At 43.9% G+C, this 19665-nt stretch overlaps 1 protein-coding gene across 1 annotated transcript; it reads right to left on the minus strand.

Moving 5' to 3' along the window:
• Positions 1-13195: 13195 nt before the first annotated feature.
• Positions 13196-18998, minus strand: morf4l1 (mortality factor 4 like 1). Its single transcript, XM_084154487.1, has 13 exons — positions 18842-18998; positions 18262-18308; positions 18070-18137; positions 17510-17596; positions 17318-17356; positions 16991-17071; positions 16864-16889; positions 16663-16751; positions 16315-16416; positions 15873-15961; positions 15461-15633; positions 14415-14499; positions 13196-13735 (listed from the first exon to the last, which is right to left on the minus strand). Exons 1-13 carry the CDS (start codon positions 18879-18881, stop codon positions 13654-13656), a joined length of 1008 nt encoding a protein of 335 aa, XP_084010613.1. The 5' UTR covers positions 18882-18998; the 3' UTR covers positions 13196-13653.
• Between the last annotated feature and the right edge of the window lie 667 nt (positions 18999-19665).

The following is a 19665-nucleotide window of genomic DNA, read 5'->3' on the forward strand; positions in this document are numbered from 1 at the left end:
GATCCCAGGAGCAAAGACCCTCATCTTCCGGAATATTGTTTGTGGCAGACGCCCTCAGGCACAGGGATGTGGGGGCCAAAGCCATAGAGACACTGACCCAGCTCTTGAAATCGGGCACTCCCCCTCATCTGCCCTGACGGTCCTGAAGAACGACCAGCAGATGGAGTACGGAGAGGACTACATCTTCACCTCGACAAACAGATCCCTCTGTCCAGACCTCCAGTTCTGTTACCGGTAAGTTAATATTTTTTTAATGAAGGTGCCTAAGAAACTGGGTGATATTTTTTAGAATTCAGGACAGTCTTGTGTTATGATGATCAGGATAATTTCCTTTTGTATTGTGGTAAGTGTTATAGTATTAGTAGTGAACAGATGTAGGAAGTTGTGGATACATCTTTTACCTTTTGCACAGATTGTACCACAGTGTGTTCAGGAAGGAGTATGGGGAACAGAATGGGCCTGAGATGCTCTCCGCCCTAGAGAGGCAGGTTGAGGAGTATAATCTTAGGTGCGGCGAGATATACGCCAAGATTGAGAAATCTTCTGAAGGAACCCCTCTCGTGGCTATCTGCTCCCCACTGATGAAGCGTGTCCATCAGACCAGACACAGCGGGGAGCTCTGCTTCATTGATTCCTCTGGGAACATGGACAGAGTGAACTGCAGTTTTTCCTTCTCCTTACCCACAGCTGTGCTGGCGGTCTCCCCCTTGGGGTTATTATCCTGTCTCCGTCTGAGGATGAGGCCACAATCCTTGAAGGCCTTCAACTGTTGAAGAACATGCTGAGGGAGGACACCTTTGCAGGGATAGATCAGGCTGGTCCTCGCCTCATCATTACAGATGGCTGCAAGGCAGAGAGGGGAGCATTAGGGAGGGCATTTCCAGGGGCCAAACTGAGCCTCTGCACCTTCCACTTACTCCAGGCAGTGTGGAGGTGGCTGTGGAGCAAGGAGAGTGGAGTAGACCTGAGAGACAGGCAGACCCTCTTTGCTGTCATCAGACATCATGTATGCCAGGGAAGAGATGGTTGAGCCCCTCTGTCAGACATCATGTATTTTTGTATTTTTTTATTTCACCTTTATTTAACCAGGTAAGCCAGTTGAGAACAAGTTCTCATTTACAACTGCCAGGGAAGAGATGGTTGAGTCCCTCTATCAGCAGGTAAAACAAAACCCAGTTGTAGCCAGGTTAGTTTAGTACAACAGTATAATGAGGTGCAATCATTAAATGCTTTATTCTCAGTAACTTTTTTATGATAAAACCAGAACTTGCTGATCAGTTTTAGTATTTTCTAATTTGCCCAGTCCTTCTTTGGGATATATTTTCCTGTATATTTTGTCACCAATATTATTATCTATTTATTTTTTGTCATTTAGCTGACGCTCTTATCCAGAGCAATTAGGGTTAAGTGCCTTGCTCAAGGGCACATCGACAGATTTTTCACCTAGTCGGCTCGGGGATTAGAACCAGCGACCTTTCGGTTACTGGCACTACGCTCTTAACCACTAAGCTACCTGCCGCCCTAAATATGTGATGGTACAAGAAATTATTCAATTACATAGTTTACCCTAAATACAGGTACAATAAATTCACGGGCCTACTTCGATCGACTGTTCAGTCGTCGAGAATGTTGGGCACTCAGCTATTGGGAGGAGCTGCCAGTCATGATTAAATCAAATTGTTAGATGCTACCACCCCTCCAAATCATAACCAAGCATTGTTGTTCACTAGTTTACTCCAATTAGGGAAGGGGTGGTGGGGTTGGAAAGTAATAAAGGGAAATATATATATATTTTTAAGGATATGTATATATATGTATGTATATGTATTTATATGTATGTATGTGTGTATGTATGTATGTATGTATATGTTTTATATATATATATACACTGCTCAAAAAAAGAAAGGGAACACTTAAACAACACATCCTAGATCTGAATGAATTAAATCATCTTATTAAATACTTTTTTCTTTACATAGTTGAATGTGCTGACAACAAAATCACACAAAAATTATCAATGGAAATCAAATGTATCAACCCATGGAGGTCTGGATTTGGAGTCACCCTCAAAATTAAAGTGGAAAACCACACTACAGGCTGATCCAACTTTGATGTAATGTCCTTAAAACAAGTCAAAATGAGGCTCAGTAGTGTGTGTGGCCTCCACGTGCCTGTATGACCTCCCTACAATGCCTGGGCATGCTCCTGATGAGGTGGCGGATGGTCTCCTGAGGGATCTCCTCCCAGACCTGGACTAAAGCATCCGCCAACTCCTGGACAGTCTGTGGTGCAACGTGGCGTTGGTGGATGTTACATTGTGTTGTTTAAGTGTTCCCTTTATTTTTTTGAGCAGTGTATATAGGCGAGAGAAAAAAAACATATGGGGGATTGGAAGTGATGCAGACAATTACATTGATGGAAGTTACAATCTATCTGCAATATTAAAGCTGATCTACCCCCTAAAAAAACTAAAAAAACATTGATGTCTATGTTTGCGCACGCACACACTTCATTCTTCTTCCTGGGGTGGGAAAAGGTCATCAGACCAGGGTGTCCTCAGTACAGGTTGTCCTTAGACCAGGAGTCATCAGACCAGGGTGTCCTCAGTCCAGAGTGTCATCAGACCAGGAGTCATCAGACTAGGAGTCATCAGAGCAGGGTGTCCTCAAACCAGGGTGTCCTCAGACCAGGAGTCATCAGAGCACATTTACCAGTCCACATTTAGCAGTCTACATTTAGCAGTCCACATTTAGAAGTCCACATTTTGCAGTCCACATTTAGCAGTCTACATGTAGCAGTCCACATCTAGCAGTCCACATTTAGCAGTCCACATTTAGCCGTCTACATTTAGCAGTCCACATTTAGCAGTCCACATTTAGAAGTCCACATTTTGCAGTCTACATTTAGCAGTCCACATTTAGCAGTCCACATTTAGAAGTCTACATTTAGCAGTCCACATTTAGCAGTCTACATGTAGCAGTCCACATTTAGCAGTCCACATTTAGCAGTCCACATTTAGCCATCTACATTTAGCAGTCCACATTTAGCAGTCCACATTTAGCAGTCTACATTTAGCAGTCTACATTTAGCAGTCCACATTTAGCCGTCCACATTTAGCAGTCTACATTTAGCAGTCTACATTTAGCAGTCTACATTTAGCAGTCCACATTTAGCAGTCTACATTTAGCAGTCCACATTTAGCAGTCCACATTTAGCAGTCTACATTTAGCAGTCTACATTTAGCAGTCCACATTTAGCAGTCTACATTTAGCAGTCCACATTTAGCAGTTTACATTTAGAAGTCTACATTTAGCAGTCTACATTTAGCAGTCTACATTTAGCAGTCCACATTTAGCAGTCTACATTTAGCAGTCCACGTTTAGTTAGTTTGTCACTCACCGGTTACTGACTGACTCGGTTGGAGTTGCAGCTTGCATTTGTTGGTGGAAGCTGTTAGAAAGACACCATAACAGCCTTGTATTCGCAGGAAAGAAAAACAGTCAATTAAAATCATGATTTTGGTACCTTATTGATTCAAGTCCTTTCCCTTTATTTTTTGCAAAGGCCTATCTCCACAGATCTTGGAGTAGGTTAGCTACAAAATGTCTAAAATCAATGAGAAAATACTTGAATTTGTTTTTATTGCTTCATGGAGCAAAACATTTACGCATATAGAAGGTAGATGGTATAGAGCACCACTGTACAGGAAGTAGATGATCTAGGTCACCACTGTACAGGAAGTAGATGATCTAGGATACCACTGTACAGGAAGTAGATTATCTAGGAGACCACTGTACAGGAAGTAGATGATCTAGGACACCACTGTACAGGAAGTAGATGATCTAGGGCACCACTGTACAGGAAGTACATGATCTAGGACACCACTGTACAGGAAGTAGATGATATAGGACACCACTGTACAGGAAGTAGATGATATAGGACACCCCTGTACAGGAAGTAGATTACATAGCACACTGTAAAAAAAACTAATCTCTCCTCTGTTTTGTTTTTAGTCCAAGCCTCCAGGAATTCTTCCTCCTGATCTGAAGACTATTAATCCTCAATTGAGGCCATCCTCTTATCAGCATAAATGGGTCCAGGTTTCAGCTTCTAAACTCTCTAGCAATTATTCTTACACAAAGAAATACGCAAGCTCCATAAAAATTCAGCAAAAGCTCCAGAGGAAATTGAACTGCAGCTATCTTTCAAATTGTCTTTCTTGGTTGGGACGAAAAATTGCGAAAGTCTCCAGCCACCCGAGACATGCATCAAGGCTCAGACCAACAGACCCCTAAACATCTTCTATCCCCTGGCCATGAGACTGTTAAATTGCTAACAGCTACTGCTCTCCCTCTCCCACAGGTCTCTACCCACTCAGACACACACACACACACCTTCACTGTCACTCTTACTCACACGCACACTCACATACACCCACACACCACCTCACACCTACGCTGCTAAGAAAATTATTGATTCGATTTATTACTACCATTACACTGCTGTTCGTTGATTACCATTAACTCTATAAATAGATAGTATCTTCAAATCAAATGTTATTTGTCACATGCGCCGAATACAACAGGTGTAGACCTTACAGTGAAATGCTTTTATTTATTTATTTTATTTCACCTTTATTTAACCAGGTAAGCCAGTTGAGAACAGGTTCTCATTTACAACTGCGACCTGGCCAAGATAAAGCAAAGTAGTGCAATAAAAACAACACAGAGTTACATATGGGGTAAAAAAAAAACATAAAGTCAGAAATACAACAGAAAATATATATACAGTGTGTGCAAATGTAGCAAGTTATGGAGGTAAGGCAATAAATAGGCTATAGTGCAGAATAATTACAATAGTATTAACACTGGAATGCTAGATGTGCAAGAGATTATGTGCAAATAGAGATACTGGGGTGCAAAAGAGCAAAATAAATAACAATATAGGGATGAGGTAGTTGGGTGGGCTAATTTCAGATGGGCTGTGTACAGGTACAGTGATCGGTAAGGTGCTCTGACAACTGATGCTTAAAGTTATTGAGGGAGATAAGAGTCTCCAGCTTCAGAGATTTTTGCAATTCGTTCCAGTCATTGGCAGCAGAGAACTGGAAGGAATGGCGGCCAAAGGAGGTGTTGGCTTTGGGAATGACCAGAGAGATATACCTGCTGGAGCGCAGACTACGGGTGGGTGCTGCTATGGTGACCAATGAGCTAAGATAAGGCGGGGATTTGCCTAGCAGTGATTTATAGATGGCCTGGAGCCAGTGGGTTTGACGACGAACATGTAGTGAGGACCAGCCAACAAGAGCGTACAGGTCACAGTGGTGGGTAGTGTATGGGGCTTTGGAGACAAAACGGATGGCACTGTGATAGACTACATCCAATTTGCTGAGTAGAGTGTTGGAGGCTATTTTGTAAATGACATCGCCGAAGTCAAGGATCGGTAGGATAGTCAGTTTTACGAGGGCATGTTTGGCAGCATGAGTGAAGGAGGCTTTGTTGCGAAATAGGAAGCCGATTCTAGATTTAACTTTGGATTGGAGATTCTTTATGTGAGTCTGGAAGTTGAGTTTACAGTCTAACCAGACACCTAGATATTTGTAGTTGTCCACATACTCTAGGTCAGACCCGTCGAGAGTGGTGATTCTAGTCGGGTGGGCGGGTGCTAGCAGCGTTCGATTGAAAAGCATGCATTTAGTTTTACTAGTGTTTAAGAGCAGTTGAAGGCTACTGAAGGATTGTTGTATGGCATTGAAGCTCGTTTGGAGGTTTGTTAACACAGTGTCCAATGAAGGGCCAGATGTATACAAAATGGTGTCGTCTGCGTAGAGGTGGATCTGAGAGTCACCAGCAGCAAGAGCGACATCATTGATATACACGGAGAAAAGTGTCGGCCCAAGAATTGAACCCTGTGGCACCCCCATAGAGACTGCCATAGGTCCAGACAACAGGCCCTCCGATTTGACACACTGAACTCTATCTGAGAAGTAGTTGGTGAACCAGGCGAGGCAGTCATTTGAGAAACCAAGGCTATTTAGTCTGCCAATAAGAATGCGGTGGTTGACAGAGTCGAAAGCCTTGGCCAGGTCGATGAAGACGGCTGCACAGTACTGTCTATTATCAATCGCGGTTATAATATCGTTTAGGACCTTGAGCGTGGCTGAAGTGCACCCGTGACCAGCTCGGAAACCGGATTGCATAGCGGAGAAGGTACGGTGGTATTCGAAATGGTCGATGATCTGTTTGTTAACTTGGCTTTCGAATACTTTCGAAAGGCAGGGCAGGATGGATATAGGTCTGTAGCAGTTTGGATCTAGAGTGTCACCCCCTTTGAAGAGGGGGATGACCGTGGCAGCTTTCCAATCTCTGGGGATCTCAGACGTTATGAAAGAGAGGTTGAACAGACTAGTAATAGGGGTTGCGACAATTTCGGCGGCTAGTTTTAGAAAGAAAGGGTCCAGATTGTCTAGCCCAGCTGATTTGTAGGGGTCCAGATTTTGCAGCGCTTTCAAAACATCAGCTGTCTGAATTTGTGTGAAGGAGAAGCGGGGGGGGCATGGGCAAGTTGCAGCAGAGGGTGCAGAGTTGGTGGCCGGGTTAGTGGTAGCCAGATGGAAAGCATGGCCAGCTGTAGCAAAATGCTTGTTGAAATTCTCGATTATTGTAGATTTATCGGTGGTGATAGTGTTTCCTAGCCTCAGTGCAGTGGGCAGCTGGGAGGAAGTGCTCTTATTCTCCATGGACTTTACAGTGTCCCAAAACTTTTTGGAGTTAGTGCTACAGGATGCAAATTTCTGTTTGAAAAAGTTAGCCTTTGCTTTCCTGACTGCTTGTGTATATTGGTTCCTAACTTCCCTGAAAAGTTGCATATCGCGGGGGCTATTTGATGCTAATGCTGTACGCCACAGGATGTTTTTGTGCTGGTCAAGGGCAGTCAAGTCTGAGGAGAACCAGGGGCTATATCGGTTCTTAGTTCTGTATTTTTTGAATGGGGCATGTTTATTTAAGATTGAGAGGAAATTACTTTTAAGGAACAACCAGGCATCCTCTACTGACGGAATGAGATCTATATCCATCCAGGATACCTGGGCCAGGTCAATTAGGAAGGCCTCCTCGCTAAAGTGTTTTAGGGAGCGTTTGACAGTGATGAGGGGTGGTCGTTTGACCGCGGACCCGTTACGGACGCAGGCAATAAGGCAGTGATCGCTGAGATCCTGGTTGAAGACAGCTGAGGTGTATTTAGAGGGTATGTTAGTCAGGATGATATCTATGAGGGTACCCATGTTTACGGATTTAGGGTTGTACCTGGTAGGTTCGTTGATAATTTGCGTGAGGTTGAGGGCATCTAGCTTGGATTGTAGGATGGCTGGGGTATTAAGCATATCCCAATTTAGGTCACCAAGCAGTACAAACTCTGAGGATAAATGGGGGGCAATCAATTCACATATGGTGTCCAGGGCACAGCTGGGGGCTGAGGGGGGTCTGTAGCAAGCGGCAACAGTGAGAGACTTATTTCTGGAAAGGTGGATTTTTAGAAGTAGAAGCTCAAACTGTTTGGGCACAGACCTGGATAGTATGATGGAGCTCTGCAGGCTATCTCTACAGTAGATTGCAACTCCACCCCCTTTGGCAGTTCTATCTAGACGGAAAATGTTATAGTTGGGGATGGAAATTTCAGAATTTTTGGTGGCCTTTCTGAGCCAGGATTCAGACACTGCTAGAACATCAGGGTTGGCAGAGTGTGCTAACGCAGTGAATAACTCAAACTTAGGAAGTAGACTTCTGATATTTATGTGCAAGAAACCAAGACTTTTGCGATTACAGAAGTCATCAAATGATAGCGCCTGGGGAGTAGGAGTGATACTGAGGGCTGCAGGGCCTGGGTTAGCCTCTACATCACCAGAGGAACAGAGGAGGACTAGAATAAGGATACGGCTAAAGGCTTTAAGAACTGGTCTTCTAGTGCGTTGGGTACATAGAATAAAGGGGGCAGATTTCCGGGTGTTATAGAAAAGATTCAGGGCATTATGTACAGACAAGGATATGGAAGGATATGAGTAAAGTGGAGGTAAACCTAAGCGTTGGGTAACAATGAAAGAGATAGTATCTCTAGAGGCATCAATTGAGTCGGTCTCTGAGTGTATGGGGGGAGGGACAAAGGAGCTATCTAAGGCAGGTTTAGCTAGGCTGGGGGGTCTACAGTGATATAGTACAATTAGAAATAACCGAAACAACAATAAACTAACCATGTTTGGGCTGAGGCTAAACATAAACAGGATGTAGTACCGTAAAAAGGAACAGTCCAGCAGATATCAGCTGTATAGCTGAGTTATCATAAGGTCCGGTGGTGAAGCACTTGTGAGTAAGAGGCCACGGATAGCGTGTGCTAGCGGGCCAGGGCTAGCAGATGGATGGAATCTTCGTGGTTAACGTCGTAACCACATCAGACGATTTCGTCGGCAGACCAGTCGTGTAGGATCGGCGGGGCTTCGTGTCAACACTAGGTGGTCCCGTCCGGTTGACAGAGAGGTAGATAGCCGGGAGATGGGCCTAGCTCAGGATGATTAGCCAGACCACAGCGTCCGTTTTGTTGTAGCCAGCTGGTAGCGATGAATCCGGAGTTAAAGGTCCAGTGATTCAGTGATTCCGGCGGAAAAACTGATATGATCTGGGTCGATAACGCGCTGTGCAGACTGGACGAATATCCGGTGATCAATGTCCAATGATTAAAATTAATCCCGCGGAAAAAAATCCAATGTTTTGGGTGAAACACCGCTAGCTGTGGCTAATAGCAAGTAGCTAGTTCAGTAGCTAGTTCAGTTTAGTGAGTAAGAGGCCACGGATAGCGTGTGCTAGCGGGCCAGGGCTAGCCGATGGATGGAATCTTCGTGGTTAACGTCGTAACCACATCAGACGATTTCGTCGGCAGACCAGTCGTGTAGGATCGGCGGAGCTCCGTGTCAACACTAGGTGGTCCCGTCCGGTTGACAGAGAGGTAGATAGCCGGGAGATGGGCCTAGCTCAGGATGATTAGCCAGACCACAGCGTCCATTTTGTTGTAGCCAGCTGGTAGCGATGAATCCGGAGTTAAAGGTCCAGTGATTCAGTGATTCCGGCGGAAAAACTGATATGTTCTGGGTCGATAACGCGCTGTGCAGACTGGCCGAATATCCGGTGATCAATGTCCAGTGATTAAAATTAATCCAGCGGAAAAAAATCCAATGTTCTGGGTGAAACACCGCTAGCTGTGGCTAGCTGTGGCTAATGCTTACTTACAAGCCCTTAACCAACAATGCAGTTTTAAGAAAAATAAGTGTTAAGAAAGTATTTACTGAATTAAACTGAAGTAAAAAAAGATGTACGTGTAGGTGGAGTAGCAGCAGTGTAAAGATGGGGGTGGGGGGGTCAATGCAAATAGTCCGGGTAGCCATTTGATTAGCTGTTCAGGAGTCTTATGGCTTGGGGGTAGAAGCTGTTAAGGAGCCTTTTGGACCAAGACTTGGTGCTACAGTACTGCTTGCCGTGCGGTAGCAGAGAGAACAGCTCCCGAGTGGTGCAGCGGTCTAAGGCACTGCATTTCAGTGCTTGAGGCGTCACTACAGACCCCCTGGTTCGATTCCAGGCTGTATCACAACCGGCCGTGATTGGGAGTCCCACAGGGCAGCGCACAATTGGTCCAGCATCGTCCGGGTTTGGCCGGTGTAGGCCGTCATTGTAAATAAGAATTTGTTCTTGACTGACTTGCCTAGTTAAATAAATAAATACAATAAAAAAAACAGTCTATGACTAGGGTGGCTGGAGTCTTTGGCAATTTTTAGGGCCTTCCTCTGACACCACCTGGTATAGAGGTCCTGGGTGACAGGAAGCTTGGCCCCAGTGATGTACTGGGCCGTACGCACTACCCTCTGTAGTGCCTTGCGGTCGGAGGCCGAGCAGTTGCCATACCAGGCGGTGAAGCAACCAGTCAGGATGCTCTCGATGGTGCAGCTGTATAACCTTTTGAGGATCTGAGGACCCATGCCAAATCTTTTCAGTCTCCTGAGGGGGAATAGGCATTGTCGTGCCCTCTTCACGACTGTCTTGGTGTGTTTGGACCATGATAGTTTGTTGGTGATGTGGACACCAAGGAACTTGAAGCTCTCAACCTGCTCCGCTACAGCCCCGTCGATGAGAATGGGGGCGTGCTCGGCCCCCCTTTTCCTGTAGTCCACGATCAGCTCCTTTGTCTTGATCACGTTGAGGGAGAGGTTGTTATCCTGGCACCACACGGCCAGGTCTCGGACCTCCTCCCTATAGGCTGTCTCATCGTTGTCGGTGATCAGGCCTACCACTGTTGTGTCGTCGGCAAACTTAATGATGGTGTTGGAGTCGTGCTTGGCCATGCAGTCAAGGGTGAACAGGGAGTACAGGAGGGGACTGAGCACGCACACCTGAGGGGCCCCGTGTTGAGGATCAGCGTGGCAGATGTGTTGTTACCTACCCTTACCACCTGGGGGCGGCCCATCAGGAAGTCCAGGATCCAGTTGCAGAGCGAGGAGTTTAGTCCCAGGGTCCTTAGCTTAGTCATGAGTTTTGAGGGCACTATGGTGTTGAACGATGAGCTATAGTCAATGAATAGCATTCTCACGTAGGTGTTCCATTTGTCCAGGTGGGAAAGGGCAGTGTGGAGTGCAATAGAGATTGCGTCATCTGTGGATCTGTTGGGGCGGTATGCAAATTGGAGTGGGTATAGGGTTTCTGGGATAATGGTGTTGATGTGAGCTATGACCAGCCTTTCAAAGCACTTCATGGCTACAGACGTGAGTGCAACGGGTCGGTAGTCATTTAGGCAGGTTACCTTGGTGTTCTTGGGCACAGGGACTATGGTGGTCTGCTTGAAACATGTAGGTATTACAGACTCGGTCAGGGACAGGTTGAAAATGTCAGTGAAGACACTTGCCAGTTGGTCAGCGCATGCTCGGAGTACACTTCCTGGTAATCCGTGAATGTTGCCCTGTTTAAAGGTCTTGCTCACATCGGCTACGGAGAGCGTGATCCCACAGTCGTCCGGAACAGCATGCTTCAGTGTTGCTTGCCTCGAAGCACGCATAGAAGTCATTTAGCTCGTCTGGTAGGCTCGTGTCACTGGGCAGCTCGCGGCTGTGCTTCCCTTTGTAGTCCGTAATAGTTTGCAAGCCCTGCCACATCCGACGAGCGTCGGAGCCGGTGTCACGATATCACTCCTGTTTACATGTATACATGTATATTACCATAAGTATTTATATATTCTGGTTACCAGTACATTTTCATGCCTGTTTACATGTGTACAAAACATTAAGGACACCTGCTCTTTCCATGACAAGAATGACCAGGTGAAAACGATGATCCCATATTGATGTCACCTGTTAAATCCACTTCAATCAGTGTAGATAAAGGGGAGGAGACAGGTTAAAGAAGGATTTTAAAGTCTTGAGACAGATTGTGTATGTGTGCCATTCAGAGGGTGAATGGGCAAGACAAAATATTTAAGCGCCTTTGAACGGGGTATGGTAGTAGGTGCCAGGCGCACCGGTTTGTGTCAAGAACTGCAACACTGCTGGGTTTGTCACGCTCAAGTTTCCCGTGTGTATCAAGAATGGTCCACCACCCAAAGGACATCCAGCCAACTTGACACAACTGTGGGAGACATTTGAGTCAACATTCCTGTGGACCGCTTTCAACACCTCGTTTGAGTCCATGCACTGACAGATTGAGGCTGTTCTGAGGGCAAAAGGCGGGGGTGCAACTTAATATTAGTAAGTTGTTCTTCATGTTTTGTACACAATGTATATTCCCACCTATCACACCTACACTGACAGTGTTGCACAAACACGCATCACTTATGCTGCTGTCATACTGTTTAGTATTATTTATCCTGCTACCAGTCACTTTCTCCTAACCCCTGCCTACATGTACGTATCTACCTCAACTACTCCAGTATCCCTGCATGCATGTACATATCTACCCCAACTACTCCAGTATCCCTGCATGCATGTACATATATACCCCAACTACTCCAGTATCCCTGCATGCATGTACATATATACCTCAACTACTCCAGTATCCCTGCATACATGTACATATATACCCCAACTACTCCAGTATCCCTGCATGCATGTACATATATACCCCAACTACTCCAGTATCCCTGCATGCATGTACATATCTACCTCAACTACTCCAGTATCCCTGCATGCATGTACATATATACCTCAACTACTCCAGTATCCCTGCATACATGTACATATATACCCCAACTACTCCAGTATCCCTGCATGCATGTACATATATACCCCAACTACTCCAGTATCCCTGCATGCATGTACATATCTACCTCAACTACTCCAGTATCCCTGCATGCATGTACATATATACCTCAACTACTCCAGTATCCCTGCATACATGTACATATCTACCTCAACTACTCCAGTATCCCTGCATACATGTACATATCTACCTCAACTACTCCAGTATCCCTGCATACATGTACATATCTACCTCAACTACTCCAGTATCCCTGCATACATGTACATATATACCCCAACTACTCCAGTATCCCTGCATACATGTACGTATCTACCTCAACTACTCCAGTATCCCTGCATACATGTACATATCTACCCCAACTACTCCAGTATCCCTGCATGCATGTACATATATACCCCAAATACTCCAGTATCCCTGCATGCATGTACATATATACCCCAAATACTCCAGTATCCCTGCATGCATGTACATATATACCCAAATACTCCAGTATCCCTGCATGCATGTACATATATACCTCAACTACTCCAGTATCCCTGCATACATGTACGTATCTACCCCAAATACTCCAGTATCCCTGCATACATGTACGTATCTACCTCAACTACTCCAGTATCCCTACACATTTGGTACTGGCACTGACCATGTTTAGACTTTACATTCTCCAGTAGTTTTTTTGTTAATACTATTTTGATATTGAATACTGCACTGTTGGGAAGGGCTTGCAAGTCAAGCATTTCACTGTGATTGTGCATGTGACAAAACTTGAGTGAGAACCATCTAATGGGAATTCAAATGGCCATTGTTCGATCTCAAAATAGTTTCACGAATGTCAAATTAATGAGAAGATTATTTCTGTATTGTAGAGTACAGGTTGGCAGGGCGAATTAATGCTATTTACCATACAGAACTTGTGTAGAAACATCTTTATTACAAAATGATAGCCAACCATTACACAGCTAATGTATCCACCAAAGACATTTGAATTCGATTGCTTTGCACAAATTGTGGTTAGCATCGAATCGCATATGTAATTTATGCTAACAAATACCCATAAATCAACACATGCAAAGCCATTTGAAGTGAAAACAGACAAAAACAGAAACAGAGCTGCTCATGGAAAAAAGTCCCCGATATTGGGAGAAAAACATGCCTGTCTCATTTGTTTTACGTAGGAGGGAAAGAAAGAAAAACACTTTCTATCTTAAAAGCTCTGCTCCAAAGACAGACTCCAGGGAACCTCCAGAAAGAGTTCAAGTGAAAGAATTGAGTCCAGCTTTCCACTCAAGAGGTTTAGATGGTCACGTGTAGTCTGGAAGAGGCTTGGTGTTCCCGAAAGGGGTCGATCGTCCCCAACTGCACTTTCCTCTCAGACTGCTTTCCTATGGTATTCTGGGGGCGCCACCTCGTAGTCGCTGGCACTGAAGAGGGAGGAGTTCTTCACTAGATACCTACGACAGACAGACAGGAGGACAAGCGATCGGATGTCAATTACCAGCCATATAAAATTGACAACATGGCATCTGTATTCATAAAAGGTGATAGGCCTCTATGAAGTCTATAAATATTACAGGCTGTGGAAGAATGAGGAGCGTATCAACTCATCGTAACGAATTATAACCAAGCCTCCATTTGGACATTTAACGGAGTTTATCTAAATAATCATCTGCAGCAATTAGGATAAGGCCACATTGTTCACAGGAAATAGGATAGGATCATGATCATGGCCTCTTTCACAGATAGTCTCTAGGGTATACACACAGACAGCACCATGCATATACATGGCGAGACATTTAGGCCGACTGCAAGGAAAACATTGATGACAGAGCAACAGTGAACAAAGGAACTGTAATTGCTTCATCAGGATGACTGAAATAAGCTGTATGATTAGGTCTACTCTGGAATCCAATGGTCTTGATAACTTCTTGTGAGAGTGGTATCAGAAAGTTGAACAGAATTTCTGTCAGTGTCAAGATTGTGTTGCCCAGCTTAGGCTGAGCCGAGGTGCAAGATTAGATAGCAGCATTTCGTGGTCAGTGGACTACAACGGTGAACACCTTCTGATGACAACATATAAATATGATAGGCCAGCCAGGTTAGGGAATGCTCTGCCAAGGGGAGGCTTCTTACTTGAGGAAATCCTGCAGATAGTTGAGTAGCAGAGCCAGGCTCTTCTCGTCCAGGGGAGTGTAGGCCAGCATAGCTCCAATTCTCACTGCACAACACAAAGAACAGCACTGTCAGGAACCAGATTCAACCATATGTACACAGACATTCATCTATATTAGCGTTAGATATTTATTTGAATAAATGCTCTCAATGCAGGTATGGATAGATAATTATTAGCTGATAAAACCTCACACCCATGGAAACTGCTATATATTTTTTTAAAATTTTAAATCTGTTAAGTGTGTTGTGACTTTGTTAAACGCACTCCTAAATAATTTCAGCAGTTTTCGTTTGCAGAGAGCACAGCCAATTGACGCCTGGCGTTCAACCTTCAAGTGTTTGACACAGCCATTGATTACACTAACCTCAGTTCAACCTGGCTCTTAACGAAATGCTTTCAAATGTCCCTGGCATTTACTCCGGTTGATGATCACACCGGTTTGAGATCAGAACCCAATTGCCGGTGGTTAAAGATCTGCTCAAAGTCACCGCTTTCATTCATTAACTAACAAAATGGGATTCTGGATGCAATTTGTGGCAGCCGCAGACACTTGGACTTTCTGGCCTTCCCCGGGTATTGCACGTTACACTTTCTCTTACACCCCATTGACTCCAAAAGCCTCGGGAGGAGAAAGTAAACTCTCATCCCGCTGTGATAATGGCCGACACAGAAATCTATTAAAGTCTCCTTCATTAGCAGTACGGCTGGAGATGAGAGCTTTCGTGGGTGATGTCACAGTGCACCAATGACAGGTGGTAGGAGAAGAGTAGAAAAACGGTACTAAACTTTCCTACGGCTCTCTAATAACTAAAAAGAGAGAACTATTTCCCATCGGTCTTCACCTCTCCTAAAGAGCTCCATCACCACAACCTTGGTCTCCTGAGATTCAAACTGAAATATTAGTTCAAAGTTACAGTCCAGAGGACACTTCAGATGCTCCTCATTCAGACCGGCCATTATATATGCACTTTATATACGCACCCCCTCCCCCCCGGTGGCTACGTACCAAAGAGCCGGAGCAGGTGCGGGGCCCCGTAGACCTGGGACATGGGTGTGTCGGGGTGATCCGCCAGTATCTCTGCGTACTGGGGCCTCTCAAACTTATAGAGCAACTGAGTGCCCAGCATGACGTTGAAGTACTCCCTGATCCCTGCCACCACCTCGTTCACAGCATACTCCCTGAGGGGAACCAGGACAGGAGATAAGTGAACACGCAGTGCTGGTGTGTTCACAGCTGGGGCTAAAGAATGTGTGATGCCCAGGTTGAACTTCACCAAGCAAGATAATTACAGCTAGCGAACTTTGATAAACAACCAGATATAGGCCTACTTTCTAATTGCCTGGTTTCTATTCAGATGACCTTTTTAATTGTAACTTCACTCCTACTGCAGCGTCGAGAGGGGTGTGGTTTTGCTTACTTGCTCTCTGAAGTTCCTCTTGATTTCTTATAGCTTGCATAGTCCTCCAAGACAGTATCCACATTCTTTTTCGCGGGCAAGTGAAAAAGCTAAAAAAAAAATATATATAGAAAAATATAATGTATACATATTTGGCAAGAACCTCATAAATACGCTTAAACAAACAAAATCCTGTAAAGAATTAACTTGTAGAGAAAGACTGTCTTGCCAGTAAATTGTTGTTGCCATCTTCTGACCATGGTAGACAGCAGGGTTGGGTTCAATTTGAAGTGAAGGCAGTCAATTCAGGAACTGAAATTCCAATTCAATAATTTCAGAGAAAAAAAGCCATCTATTTTAAATGAGTTTTTCAATTTTTGAAGTTTAAAATTCAAATTCCTGAATTTACCATCTTCAATTGGAATTGAGCCCAACCCTGGTAGACAGCTGTCTAGACCCCCACCTGCTTCTGTCTGGTAATAAGGTCCCAGTCATCCACCAGCCATGGCTTCAGCTCCTCAGGAATCTTCACCTTGACCTCCACACGGTTGATGAACGTCTCCTCCTGATTACATTAAAACCAAAATGTAACAGTCACACTCATTTACAATAAGAGAGATGTGAAAAATGAGGAAAAGAAAGCTATGGGTTTTGTTTAAAAACTACAAATCCCATCTGTGTTTGACTGACTGCTGTACGACATCTTAAGTAACTGGAGCCATTGTTGCAGATTATGAGAGGCTTCATTTGGTGAACAAAACAGGCCTGCTGTATGTGAGGGACAACACACAGCATCCATAGATGGACATACACTCTCCACAGTTGGGTCGACACGGGCCCTCTTCTTCCGCGGTGGCTGTGGCATCTCCCCTGTGCTGGTGCCTTCTCCAGCCCCTGGTGCTGCACAAAAGACAAATGGAACAGACACACAATCAAACTCTATCCATAAAGGAATGTTAAAGGGTTAAATTAACTAGTATCAGAAACTAGTGGGACTAACATTTTTACTTACTCTTTAGTTTTGTCTTTTTCGCTTTCCTGAAGAAGAAAAAAAGACTGCATTAAAAAGGAGTTGTTCAATTCTTTTTGTGAAAGCTTGAAAGTAGGTCAAACTTTGAAAGAAAAAAGAACAAACTTACAGATCAACATTTTTCTGCTGCACAGCAGCAATCTTCTTGCTCGGTGCTACACCCCTCATCTTTCCCTCAACATCATAATGCCTGCAAGAGAAAGGAACAACGCCAAGAAACCAGGCCATGAACTACAATAACCTTCAAAAATACTTGTTTTAACATCTTGTCTTCTCATGTAAACTGATCATTTTATGTATCGTTCTTTTAACCAGTATGTTTTATGTTCAACTTGTGCTTACAAGTAAAAGCACTGTGGGCTGCAAGTATTGTATCATAGGTGCTATATACATAAAGATTACTATTGTGGTTCATTATTAAAATAAGTGGAATCACTTTTTATGTTCTCCCATCTTCGAGTCATCGTCGGCATTTCTGGGGAGACATTGATTGACATATAGAATCTCATTCTTGTATTTCGTTCAATGGCAGGTTGCATACAATGTTGACACAGTAGGTACATTCCATACATTAAAACACTTCCCCCACCCCACACAAAATCTGTCTGTAAATGATAGATGAACTCACTGATTAGCCTTTTGAAGCTCTTTTTGTTTCTGCAGGTTGCTGTCCACATATTTGAGAACTCTGCTTTCAGGAACCCATTCATCCCAGCTAAAACAGAAAGAAATCAACCACATTCAGATTGCTGTCAGTTTAGATTTATTGAAACAATACATGAATGTTAGGTCTGTGGCTGAGGTAAACATTAATAAAAAGATGGGCCATAGCGACAACAGTACTGTCTACATTGAGACAGTACATGTCCTTTAGCTCAGATGTTAGAGAAGCGTTTCACAAAGGGTGCATGTTTTGGTTTTTGCCCTAGCACTACACAGCTGATTCAAATAATCAAAGTTGGTTATTTGAATCAGCTGTGTAGTGTTAGGGCAAAAACCAAAACGTGCACCCCTTGGGGTCCCCAAGAGTTTGGAAAACGCTGTGTTGGACCATGTACTTGCAACGCCAGGGTAGTGGATTAAATTCCTGTATCTAAAGTGACTGTAAGTCACTTTAGATACACGTGTCTTATTAATGGCATATATTATATTATTATTTGAAAAGCCAACAATGCAAAAATGACTCACTTTTTGTTCCATCCACTGTAATGAATGAAGTACTTAATTTGCTTCTCCTTGATATTGGTTTTCACCGCCTGAAATACAACAGTCATTAAGAATTTTTTATAAATATGATGGTATAGGCTACTGTAAATGGTTTATTGTTTAGTGAGCACGAGTTGACTGCCATTTAGATTGGTGGAATTAATCTAAACCCACCTTTGCTTCGTAAAGCAATGGCCCATGAAAACACAGAACTCTTTCACCTGAAAACAGAAAAAATACATGCTGGATGGTTATATTAACAAACCTTGAATACCAGTGGCTTGCTAAGGTGTAGCTAAATGTATTTTGTTTGTGGCCAAATTATAAAGCAAATGCAATAGTAACACAATTACATAGTAAGCTAGCTAGCTACAGTAGCTATTCAAGCCAAGGCCCTTGGCAAGGGATTGTTTACACGTTAGCAATTAGCTAGCTAGCTTATTGTTTCAACACAGCCAGTTAGCGCAAACAGTCTAACTAGCTGGCTGAATGAATACGAAAATAAAGTGTATTATTACCCTACTTATGGTATATGACACTTACATTTCTCAATACATTATTCAGGCCATTTTCATATTGATGATATATCTAGCAGCTTAGCATCCCAGCAGGGCAGACTGTTCTAGCTAGCTGGCTAACGTGCTCTGCGCGAGAAGCGCCATAGCGAACAGAGGCGTCGATGCCTTTTCACACACGAGACAACAGGGTCTTGCTACGTTTTTACTTTTACAGTTCATCATTCCGTGCACATTACCTTCTTGAAATTTAGGTTTAGGGTCCTGTTTTGGCGCCATTCACAGACTCAACTGTTCGGATCTCTGAATGATCAAATTCGTGCATTGCCAGCTTCCATTTCTTCCTGACACAACACGGTAAAGGGCGCGCCACTCTTCTCGCGACGCGCACAGCCTGGCAGCGCGGTCAGGTGACCACGGTATCGCATTGCGCTGGGGCGGCCCATGCGGATCACACAGGGCATTAGACATTTTTTGTGAAGGGAGCCATGTAGGGTACTTGGCTGTTTAGAATATTCATACAATCATACAATGAATTGATTATTTCAGCCACTAACTAATAAATTAGCTCTTGATCTTGTGTCTTGGGCCCCGTGTAAGTCAGTTGGTAGAGCATGGCGCTTGCAACGCCAGGGTTGTGGGTTCGATTCCCACGGGGGGCCAGTATGAAAAAAAATAATTGTATGCACTCACTAACTGTAAGTCGCTCTGGATAAGAGCGTCTGCTAAATGACTAAAATGTAAAATGTCTCATGTGTTGGTACACAGATGGCTGGTCAAGAGGTTTGAGGATCATGAATAGGTCTATTCATTAGTCTGAAGAGTATAACAAAAATAACAATAATTGTGTCCTGAAAAATAGGATAATAGGCTAATATAAAACTGAGATTAATTATTTTATTGATATGGGTCAAGTATGTGATTCATAAGTGTAGCCTATCGGTAGGCCTGTTAGGCAATACATGCATAGGCCTACCGGTAAAAGCTGTCAAACTGTCAAGTTTTACTCATAACACTGGTTGTGGGCTTCAGAGGGAAATTGACAATTTCCAGTAATCGGTGT

The sequence above is a fragment of the Coregonus lavaretus genome (genome assembly GCF_964263955.1).
Source record: "Coregonus lavaretus genome assembly, chromosome: 37".
NCBI classification, from domain to species: domain Eukaryota; kingdom Metazoa; phylum Chordata; class Actinopteri; order Salmoniformes; family Salmonidae; genus Coregonus; species Coregonus lavaretus.